Source organism: Pan paniscus, chromosome 15, assembly GCF_029289425.2.
Source record: "Pan paniscus chromosome 15, NHGRI_mPanPan1-v2.0_pri, whole genome shotgun sequence".
NCBI lineage: Eukaryota > Metazoa > Chordata > Mammalia > Primates > Hominidae > Pan > Pan paniscus.
Window position 1 is genome coordinate 82,280,452 of NC_073264.2, and position 12,420 is coordinate 82,292,871.

The window sequence follows — 12,420 nt, forward strand, 5'->3', positions numbered from 1 at the left end:
ACCTACAAGAATCTACTCTAGAAACAAACTAATGTGGCTGTGCCATGTTGGGGTCTGACTATATAACTGGGAGTTGTCTGAATTAACTTCCACACTGAACACAATGTTCACTAAAAAATATGTAGGCCAGGCACAGTGGCTCACGCCTGTAATCCCAATACCTTTGGAGGCCAAGGTGGAAGGATCGCTTGACCCCAGGAGTTTGAGACTAGCCTGGGCAACATAGCAAGACCTAATCTCTACTAACAAATAAAGAATTAGCCAGGCATCGTGACATGTACTTGTAGTCCCAGCTACTCTGGGACTGAGGAAGTAGTCCCAGCTACTCTGGAGGCTGAGGAAGGAGTATCACTTGAGCCCAGAAGGTTGAGGCTGCAGTGAGCTATGATCATGCCACTACATTGCAGTCTGGGCAACAGAGCAAGATGATGTCTCAAAAAATAATAATAATAAGCTTTTCTTTTTTTACTACTGTAGTAAAAACAAAACACACACACACAACATAAAATTTACCATCTTAGCCAATTTTAACAGTACAGTTTAGTAAAGATCATTCACATAGTTGTACAACAGATCTCTAGAACTTTTTCATCTTGCAAAACTCAATCTGTATCCACTGAACAATTTCTCATTTCCTGCTTCCTCCAGTCCGGAGTAACCACCATTCTACTTTTTGTTTCTAAGAATTTGATCACTGTAGATAACCTCATTTAAGTGGAATTGTGTAGTATTTATCTTTTTGTGATTGGCTTATTCATGTGTGTGAAATGTAAAAAAAAAATGAAGCTAACAAATATTTTATTAAAACTAAACATTAATGTGTTTCATGCCACTGAACTGTACACTTAACCATGGCTAAAATGGTAATCATATTTTATCACAGTAAAAAAAAAAAATGGAAAAACACTCTCAACACTAACTGTAACACTAACTGTAACAATTAGACCAGTTAGAACAAAAAATTATTTCTTATGGGAAGGTGTTCTATCATTGACATAGTTTAGGATTGCTGGCACATGGTAATAATAAAAAGCACACTACATGTAATCAATTTAATGATTGTGTTTATGTTCTCGGCCAGCAGTTCACCTCATTGCCCGTCCCCCAGGACTGACTGCCCCCCTCCCTGGGCACAACACTACTGCAAAATATGCCAAGAGCAGGATTTGATAGCTTTACCATGAGGCTGTCCAGCAATGTGGGCTCCCATGCTCACATATTTAAAGTGGGGTTTTTCAGTAACTGTCTTAGTCTGTTCAGGTTGCTGTAACAAAATACCATGAAATTGGTAGTTTCTAAACAATTGGCATTTATGTCTCAGAGTTCTGGAGACTGAGAAGTCCCAGATCAAGGGGCCAGCAGACTTGGTGTCTGGTGAGAGTCTGTTCCTTGTTGCACTCTCACATGGTGGAAAGGGCTAGCTAGTTCTCTGAGTCTCTTCCTAAGTGCATTATGCCCTCACTGCCGAAAGACACCCCGTCTAATACCATCACCTTGGGTTAGAATTGCAGCATATGAATTTGGGGATGTAGAAACATTCAGACCATAACAATAACCACAGGACATTTGTCTCCAAGTTTCTATATTCCTGATGCATCCTGCCATGAAACCCGCAGAAGCCACGCCCACTTTAATTGCATTAGGGAGCTCTCTTAGGAATAAACTTATTTCACCATCAGATTCACCAGAAGGGAAGTGATATGAGGTAAGGCTAGACAGATCTCCTTCAAGCAAACAAACATACTTTTTTTTTTTTTCTGTGAAAACATTCTTTTCCTTTAACTCATTGAACTATTAGGAGAGGGCAAAAACAGAACTGACTACTTTGCCAACCCCCAAGTCTTCACTGAATGACTCTTCAGAAGGACTTTGCTGTCATGGTCCCAGCCAGTGTTTTTATTTGTCTCTCTGTCTTTTCAGAGTGGTGAGTACAGACAGTGGAGAGTGAAGAACTGTCCCCAGAATATCTCCTCTGAACAGAAACAAGAGACCAGGTTGGCTGCAAGGCCACAGCCTCTTATTAACAGGTGTAGCTAAGATGGAAACCATTTGTTCCTGGAAACTGAGGTGACGAAAAGACCCATCCCATCCTAAGCTAGGGATGGAGTATCTTGACCTCACTCTGCCAATCTGCCCTAGCTTCAAACTATGGTCTCGCTGTGTGGCCTTAGGCAAATTACTTGGCCTCCACAAAGCTCCATCAACTCATCTGTAAAATGAAGATAAAAATAACCACCCTCAAGGCTACTGTATTTGAAAAAACAGGCAATGCATTTGTCACTCAAGAAGTATTTATTCCGAGTCCCCATCCCTGTTTTCTTCATACTTGCTGCATACTTCAAAACCAGTATTTCCAAACACTTCTCTCTGCTCCACAAAAGCTGTGTCTGTAAAATCTTTCAGTGTCCTTCTTCTACCTTTAATACCCTCCCTGAGAACAGGAACTCTTGGTTGTGGGAGACGAATTCTATGGAAAGGCTCCAGAACACATGGAGCATGTCAAAAAGGAGGCTTTAAGAACATGAAAATAACACTAAGTATATATATCACACACCCTCTTTATAACATAGAACTTAAAAGCTGAGTGCCATCTCAAGATAGAGCACAGGGTCCTTATACATTTCACACCAAGAAGGAGAGGAAGTCTTGGAAAGTTGATCAGAGCAGATTTGTGCTAGAACAAGTTCAGGAAGATGTCAAGGACTTTGGAGTCTCTGTGCTCTTTCAACTCCTACAAATGGACCTCCAGTGGCCTCATCCACTGAGGCCGATTGGCCCCCAGAGAGAGATGCTATGCAAGGGATGAAGAATCTTGAAGGGACTCTGCCAATTCTACCAATCAGTCACTTCATCAAGACTGTAGGGAGTTTGAATATGGGTTTAGTTGTCATGGTACACATAGTAGGTATTCAAGTATTTGCGGAATACATGAATGATACAAAATATAATGGGCTTAAATGTAACAAACTCCTTTATGTTCGAAGATAATCAGCCAACCACAATTGTGATGCTGGTATTACAAGTATTGCTATTTTGGTAATTCACTGAAGATTTTTGAATAGGATATTGAATGTCTAATGGGAAGAAGGGGCTAATTGGGAAGGCAAAAGACTCCTACAAGGGGAAGGTGATATCTTAAGACACACTTTGCATGAATAATGCTTTTCTTTCTTGGTTGCAAACAACAGAAACAGACTTATTTTAAGCAGAAAAGGGATTGGAAGGGTACAGTAGTTTGCAGCCAAAGTCTGCTTAGGAGGTTGCCAATAGCACTCTTGCCCCAGTCAATATCACACCACCAGACCTGAACATATATAGGACCTCTGACTGATTCTGCAACTTTGTTTCATGCTCTTAAGACTCAAAGTCCTGAGTGTAAACATCAGTCTGACCACCTCAGATTTTGGTCCCTGTTTCTGGATCCAGTGACAGGTGACTTCTTACTTGCTATTTTACTTCCATAAAGAGGTATATATTACCCTCCATTCTTCTTGGCATGAAGCAAAATAGGAAGGGTATTCTGACACTGAGAAGCCAAAACAACAAATGTCCCTTGTACATCCCTGCTGAAAGTAAACAGCTCTAAAGAGCTTTACTCTCAGCCAGGCGCAGTGGCTCACGCCTGTAATCCTAGCACTTTGGGAGGCCAATGCGGGTGGATCATGAGGTCAGGAGATCGAGACCATCCTAACATGATGAAACCCCGTCTCTACTAAAAATACAAAAACAAAATTAGGAAGGCGTGGTGGCGGGAACCTGTAGTCCCAGTTAACGTGGGAGGCTGAGCCGGAAGAATGGTGTGAACCCGGGAGGCGGAGCTTGCAGTGAGCTGAGATGGTGCCGCTGCACTCCAGCCTGGGCAACAGAGCGAGACTCTTGTCTCTAAAAACAAAAAAAGCTTTACTCTCTTCATCTCTTGCAAATAACCTGGGTGAACTTTAGTTTTCCTGGCCCTATTTGCCCCACTCAGCAATGCCACCCTAACCTATGCATCATTAGCATGGAGGTTCTGTCAACACAGAGAAGTCAATGTACTCTTTTTCAAAGTGGAGGAGACATTGTGAGAATCAGAGTGATGTATCCGTATCTTCAATGTTTGACAACTCTGTTTTGCTCCTTAAATGAACTGGACAGACTCCATTCATATTTGGAAAAGTCCATTTTTAAAATGATAGTTCTATCATAGTTTTAGCTTTGAGAAAATTCAACTTATTTAGACATATAATTTAGGATTTTTTTGGCGGGGGGAGAGAGGGAGCTTAAAGGCCCTCCCACTGTTTGATTATCCCTCTCCCATACCCAGCACTCAATTTTCTTCCCTCTGACACTTTCTGCTGTAGCCAGATGCATTGTTTCACCAACTTACCCTCCCAGGATTGTTTGGTTATAATGAACTCTTTCACTGGCTCTCAATTTGTTTTTGCTATTTTTGACCATTAATTTTTTCCAGTTCACGAATAATTTTAAATTATGCAAATAAGTATGAAATTAAGCATATAATTGTGACATCTGAGTGCTGACTGTGTACCAGGCACCAGCCTAAGAGCTTTACATGCATCACACCTCATTTCATCCTCAAAATCTTGTCATTTTACAGCTGGAGAAACAAAAGCCAAAAGCTTAAGCTTAATCAAAGTAGGGGCTTGAATTAAACTGCAAAATACAAGATTTGCTGGCAATAAATAAGATATCTTTATTATGATTATGTTAATAGTTAAAATTTGCATGTTTTCTAGATAGTCTGTTAACAGGATAAAAAAATACAAAAAGGCGAGCTTCTTAATGATTCAGCTGAATTAACTATAAAATTAAAATACCTGCTAATTATTATCTTCTAAAATAACACAAAATATATTCAATACGCAATACAAACCTCAGTAATCCAATTCTCCTAATATGCAATTATTTATAACCTCTGAACTAAGAGGAAGTGGTTTGACTAAACAGAGAAATAACAATGTTTTTATCCTAAGTAATCTATACTTTGGAGTAGAAATACTTATTTAATACAATATGTTAATTATTAATATTTCACAAGGAGTAATCTTTATTTTGAAAAACAATGTTAATTATACCAATTTTTAGTTATAATTTGTTAGTGTGAATTCGCCCAACCTAAATTCCTGTGTGCCTGGAAAATACAACTTTTTAAAAGCTAGTATTAATAATTTGTAACACAGTTTACTAATTCAAATTGACATCTCAATCTACTTATCTTTAAGGTACAGAATTTAGCATCTTTTTGTTGTTAAATGGAATTCTCATTAACAATGTAAAGCATTTTCCTTTCTAAATTGTATTTTAATCAATTATCTATAACAATGCCATATACTAGTAAGCAAAGCAAGCAACATTTTTTTTAAATAACATCTTTAATTAAAGTTTTTGCAAAGTAGAATATTAAACTTAAAATAGGTCTTAGTACATCAAAATACTAAGTTCTCTAATTGTATTCCAAGATGGTCTTTAAAACATAATATCCCATATATCACAGAAGAGCAACCTTGATCTGCAATGAATTTTACAAACATAATAAATATATTTACGCCATTACACATAACAGTATGTACAACAGCAGTTGACAATAGTAGCTCAGAACAGCAAAAAGGATTAGCCCCACCCCCCAAGTCATAGTCCTGATGTAGACTGGACTGATTAAGGAACCTTGACTGAAAGAGTAGTTACTAACTCAATGTGTAGTAACTTCCCTTAAAAGAGAAGAGAAAAAGTTTTTTTGTTCCTCAAAATAAACAAAAATGTTAGTTTGGTGTGTTCTTCATTAAACCATAGACAATGACAAAAGACAAGAGTAAGGCAGGCTTAAAAAGGGAACAATATTAAACTTCGTAATAATTTTCATAGCATAATAGAGGACTAAAATGCAAAGCTATTTAACAAACTCATGAGGAAACAAGTAAAGCAACTATTTTTTAACTAAAGAATTCAAAATCTGCTATAGCTGATTCTGACAGGTAGGTGAGAGAAAGACATGAAATAAAATGAAAATGTACAAAGATGGATCAACAAACTATTACATTGCACAAAAGCTTAAAAAAAAGTTCAAGATGAAATAATCGGAAAAACAGGAATTTTCTCAAGTAGAAGAAAATGCTAAGTCATAAAGAGAACTCCCAAGGGGAAATTATGTCTGTTTTCCTATACAAGGGGTATTTACCCTCTGATAAGAATGGTGACATTATTGCTATGAGAATCAAAAATTACTCTTAGAGGGAGACAACTCTTTTCATTCCTCCATAAAAGCCAGGAAAAAAAAAATCTTTGATTTTCATTATAGCAAAAGAAAATATTCATATAAAAGCTATATGTTATTTCCTAAAACCAGAATCTATTATGCTCATTAAGCATACATTTTAATTACTACACACTGCTCAAGTCTTGATGTAATCTTAGAACAAGAAAGTGGCTTTGCTTTTAAAAGAGGCAACAGTGTAAATGTGACATTATGATGGCATTTTAATTAACAGAAAGAAATGTGAACATTTAAAAAATAGAAAAGCCCAATATAAAGATCCCCCTCACATAACAGACATTTTACTCTAGAAATTAATTGCACATTAAAGAGTTGTTTTAGCCATATGTGGCACTCCACAGAAATTAAACATGCTCTCAGGCATTCAAATGGTCTGATTACCCAAATGGCCACCAAGCAAGAGTTTGTATACTGAAAGGCACACATTTCCATGTTTTATCTTGTAATTTTGTGTAAATTTTCCTTAGCACTGTTGATTAATGTTAATTTAAGTAAAAGGTGCCATCGCCATCTGTGCAAATCTAAACAAATCCTCTCCAGAAACCATTACTTATTTTCATAATACCAAGTCTGAACTATTTTCTGCCTTTAGATAAACATGCTACTTTCATTTTCAAATTCTGAAAGTGGAAATCCCTTGCCTTTTCAAAGGAATGACATTTTAATGGAACCTAATACGAAATGATTTGTTAAATACAATGTTAAAAGCATGATTAAGAATTCAAGTACAATAAAAGATAAGCAAGTGACATTCTTACAGCAAAAGCTACTATAATAAAACTAAAACATGCTATTTGATTAAAAAGGACATGATGCAAATAACATATAAGAGCACAATTTGGTATGCAATGTAGCTTGGACCAGCTTTCAGAATTTTCACAGGTAAAAGAAAAGCATTTGCCAAGTATACCATAATTCATATGCAATACGCAGGTGCAAATACAAATGGTTATTTCCTGCTTCAAAAATAACAAAATAACCACTCTGAAAGCAGTGGTTGTTAATATTTGAAAAATAAAGTTATAAAAACAGGCCAGTATACAACACTACTATGAATATGAATGTTTGCCTACATAAAGGGCCCAAGACAAGCTGAATATCATGCAGTAATCCAAGTTTCAGTAGCATAAAAACTACTAGATAGCCAAAGGGTTTCACTTAAGCAACGCTGCAGCACTGCTGAATTTTTATAGGTAGTTCAGGTCACTGACTTCCTTACTGAGTAAATACAAACCTACTAGCAACTATATTGAAGAACAGTTGAACAACAGCACTTCTGTGATGTTACTCCCTCCCATTTCCTCTTCTCTCAGTCTTATTAATAATAATATATATTTTAAAATCTCTGTGTGCTTTGAGAGTCGCAGAATAAACAAACTTCCCCTCAAAAAACTAAATTAATATAGTCAAAATAAAAGCTGTATTACCAGTTATGGCATCTAAATAAAATCTAACTACTAGCATGCTAGACACCACCATTAACACCAAAGTTTAGAACATAAGTTAAAGAGATCAAGGTGGTAAGCTGGGTGGGAAGTAGAAAAAAAAATTTTTGCCTTTTTTTAAAGTTAAAAGATTTGTGTTAAAAAAGAAACACTATATAATAGCTCACAGTTTTCTTCTCTGTAATGTACTTTAAAAAGTGTTTATGTGTTACTTCTGAAAACGCAAAGGCAAAAGGAAGACAAAAACTGAAGATTAAAAAAATATATCAATATACAAGTAACCTAAACACATGTAAATTTTGTCAAGATAAACCATGGAAAGTTGAATTCGTTGTAAGAACACAATGGTGAAGACAAGCATTCCTGCAGTTCTCCCAGGCAGCGAATTCACACTGAACACAGCAGTGCCATATTGTTCTTCAGAGCCCCTTACAGAATACAGACCTATGCATTCTTAACATACATATTACATTTCTATTATTTTTACTATACAAGTCAAATTTCTATGCTTTCTTCCCAATGTGCAAACTGGAGCCAACGTCTTTATTTTCAATGGCCTGGAAGGGCCACCAAATGAAAGAGAGGTAACTTAGTGGCCCACCCACCTCTTCCCCCCAAAATTTTCCCCTCAAATTACAAAGTTGATTTTAAAAACTTGTTGAATTAGAATAATAGATTTTTAAAATTCTTTACTAGTAAACACAAGAAACTTTTATAATTACTAAATTGTTTAATAAAAATCCAGGTCCTCACCACCTGCCCTATGCTAATCAATGCACAGACTGTTAACTGAATGTTTAGCTTAAAAACTAAACACATTTATAAGCACACACTTCAGCCCAACAGGAAAAGTCTACATATATTCATGTGTATACAATTTCAGCTAGATGGTATGCTTGCAAAATAAAACTATATTCCTGAGGAGCTAGTTTGGGGTTTCTTTTTAAGGTGTGGCACTAAAAGAAACAAATTAAGTTTTTCTGTAAGGAAATTAAAGTTGTGGTTTCAATTCCACTGAACTCAGACAAGACCCAAGTCTTTAATTACATTTAATAAGTATGAAAACCTAATTAAAATAAATATTCATTCCTGGGTCAAATTTTATCTCCAAACTATGATCACTGATAACTTTAAATCTTAAATAGATGTTTCATAAAGCTGGAAAGGAAGAGGTATATATCACTGAGGGAGAATAGCAAGTAAAAATATTTAAGACCTATTATGAGAGTTTTAAATTGTTTTCTTATACAAGTGAATTAAAATTCAACACAATTCTTACCCTTTTGTAAAAAGCTCACACGCAACTTTTACCAAATATAACCACATACAATAAGCAGTTTCAGTTCAATCTATCAAAAGGGAAGTTTCTTCAGTTCATTCCAACAAGTATCTTCTGATTGAACCCAAGTTGGAGGAAGGAATATAGACAAAGCTTTACATGCTAATTACCGGTGGCAGGTACCTGTATTTAAAATCAACAATTATGGTTTTCCTACACAAAACCCCAACCCTCCCACCCAACAACCCCAGTTGCTACAGTTCCATGGCTTGCCAGTAAGTAGTGTCTATGTTGTCAAGGTCTATCTTTGTTCCAGTAGCTTTGCTTCTACTGCGCTTTTCTGACATGCAGAAATGAAGTTTTGGTTGGCATATGCCCCAAGTTTCAAACTGTCCGCTTTACATTTTTTTTAAGTTTCTTTTATTTATAAAAGAAAAAAAGCAACTCTTCACCATTCTGCATCTCCAATGGCTTTGGAAAATATATAATCTCTTCCATTAAGATTCATAATGCCATCCTTGAGATGAAATTTCCATTTGTTTTTACTTCTGTGTATCTAAACAAAAACAACATTTTAAAAATTGAGAGATACAATCAGAAAACAGAGAAAACAAGTAACAAAAAACCCATACACACACACACGTACACACACACCCCCCCACAAAACAGTATTTACAGTATTGTATTTGCAAATTGGTTTGTTTTTGTAGAAGAAGGGTCTCCTATGTTGTGCAGGCTGGGCTCGAGCTCCTGGCCTCACGTGATCCTTCTGTCTCAGCCTCCCAAAGTGTTGGGATTACAAGCGTGAGTCACAGCACCTGGCCTAAAAATTGGTTTCTTAATAAAGTTTAATTTCACCAAAAAGAACAACCAAAAAAAAAAAAACCACACACAAAACTCACTCACTAGGTGGGTCTAAAAACAAATTTATCTGTAATTAGTACTATTTTATAGCTTTTAGTACTTGTGTTCATTAAAGTAGTTAAAAAATATTTCTTTACAAAATGTCTTATCTCTCTACCAGGTTTGCATATATATTTTCAAGGTCTACCTCAAAAAGACTATCCTCCACAAAGCTTTCCCAAATCTTACCAGCTAAAACTATTCTTTTCCACTGTTAAATTCCCAATGGTATTTTCATTGACATTTCTTACATTATTTTTAAGTAATACAATTATGGACTCATTTCTTCTACCAAAATAAAACTCCTTATAGAGTTCTCAAGACCTAACTACCATGGAACCTTATACATAGCAGTATTTTAAAAATACATCTAAAGGATGCTAATCATCCAGTCACTTACAGCAGATTTCAAAAACTATGTACATCCACAGTTAAACAAAAAGAGCTGAAGGGTAGGCTCTGGGCACTCCCATCTTTGCCTTCACTTATAGTCCTTAGTTGTTTGTAATTCCATGGATTTGGTGGGGGAGAGGAGTTGTAAAACTTAATGAACTGAAGTGACCTTTCTTCCTTTTCCCAGTAAGTCACACTAATTATTTAATGTTCAAGTTCCACATCTTCTGCAAAGAAGGCCCCATGGTTCTCCCTATTCTATGAGCTAAAGGTACCTAAAAAAAAAAAAAAAAAAAATCAACTAGTTCAGGCTTTCATTTTCAGAAGAAGAAATGACAGATTGGATAGGGTTCAATGGTTTGACCAAGTGTATACTGCTACTAAGTGACAATCATGATTTTCAAGTCTTGGTCCAGTACGCTTTTACTAAATCAGTCTGTTTCATATAATAATGCAGAAATGCTCAACAGGTACAGATATTTTCTTTTTCTTTTTTTTCTTTGAGACAGAGTCTCACTCTGTTATCCAGGCTGGAGTGCAATGGCACGATGTTGGCTCACTGCAACCTCCCCCTCCCAGATTCAAGTGATTCTCCTGCCTCAGCCTCCTGAGTAGCTGGGATTACAGGCACTCACCATCACGCCCGGCTAATTTTTGTATTTTTGTAGAGATGGGTTTCACCAGGCTGGCCAGGCTGGTCTTGAACTCTTGACCTCAGGTGATCCCCCACCTCGGCCTCCCAAAGTGCTGGGATTACGGGCGTGAGCCACTGCACCCGGCCAGGTACAGATATTTTCTGAGATCTCATTCCTAAAATTCCATGGCCTAACCTCCCAGTGCAAACATTCTTTATGACATATTCCTGGCAAATGGTTGTGCAGTGTCTGCTTAAATACGATTAGAAACAGTGAGCAAAGAATTTCAAATTAAGTTATTCCTTTTTGGAACAGCTCTCTTGTAAAATCTTTCAGAGTTTACCCTTACGGAAATCTGCTTCTCCAACTTCCATTTATTGATCCTAGCTCTGCTTTTTGAGACTTAAAAAAAAAAAATCACTCAATCAAACAACCTTCATCTTATTTGGAAACTACTCTCATGTTCTTCTTCTGGATTCAAACTTTTCTTACTTATTAAAGCAAAACAAAGCACAATAAAGGTAAAACAGCAGGTAGGGTAGAGACTGTTGGATTAAGAACTAATTATATCTCTGGTCTAAATACACTACATAAATGCTAAATGTAGCATCTTAAGATTGATGACTTGAATGTCTAACGGACATACCAGACTTGGCATGTCCAACCAGCTCCACATGCAGCTTTTCCTCATCTGAACTGATGGTATCACCATCCTTCTTTCAGAATCCTCATCAAAAAATCTCAAGAGTCATTCTTGATTCCTTTTTCTTTTCTACCACAAATCTCAGAGTCAGGAAATGCTGTTAACATTCTTCCTTCAAAACAAATCCAAAATCCAACTACTTCTCACCAACTTTAATACCATCACCATAGGCCTAGTCATCATTATCTCCCATTTGAATTATTATAATATCCCCCTAAATAGTCTCGTTTCAGCAACCTCTGCTTCCTCCTCATATGCTCTCTACAAAGAAAGCAAAGTAATCCTTTCAAAATTTAAATCAGTTCATACCATTTGTCTCACTGAAACCTTCCAATAACTTTCTGATTCACTTAAGAGTAAGAGCCATGTCCTTACAAAATCCTTACCATCTGCCTTCCCTTACCTCTCTACCTACTACTGTACTCTCCTCTTCCCTCACTCCAGTCTAGCCACACAGGCCTCCTTGCTGTTCCTCACATACAACAGACTCTGCCACCAGATGACAGGGCTAACTCTTTCCAAGTCTTTGCTAAAATGTCATTTTCTCCAAAGACCTACTATGACTATCCTATTTAAAACTGAAACCAAACCTGTCCTCTTTCCCTGCTCTTTATTTTTCCATACCGACTATCAGCTTCTAACATATAAATATTTTATTATGTTTTAAATAAATAAATAAATCCTAATTTATTATGTTTTAGAATCTATCTCCCCTGATTGGAGTAAGCTTCCCAATGGCAGGGACTGTTCTGTTTTGATCATTAGTGTATCTCAAGCTCCAAGAATAGTGC

The 12,420-nt window shown here is 36.5% G+C and overlaps 1 protein-coding gene across 1 annotated transcript in view; it reads right to left on the reverse strand.

Moving 5' to 3' along the window:
• Positions 1 to 4,668: 4,668 nt before the first annotated feature.
• The window catches only part of GTF2A1 (general transcription factor IIA subunit 1), a 45,311-nt gene continuing 37,559 nt past the window's right edge, over positions 4,669 to 12,420 (reverse strand). Inside the window, exon 9 of the mRNA XM_003808896.5 lies at positions 4,669 to 9,551. Coding sequence (XP_003808944.1) covers positions 9,444 to 9,551 — 108 coding nt within the window. The 3' untranslated portion in view covers positions 4,669 to 9,443. The remainder of the gene's footprint in view (positions 9,552 to 12,420) is intronic.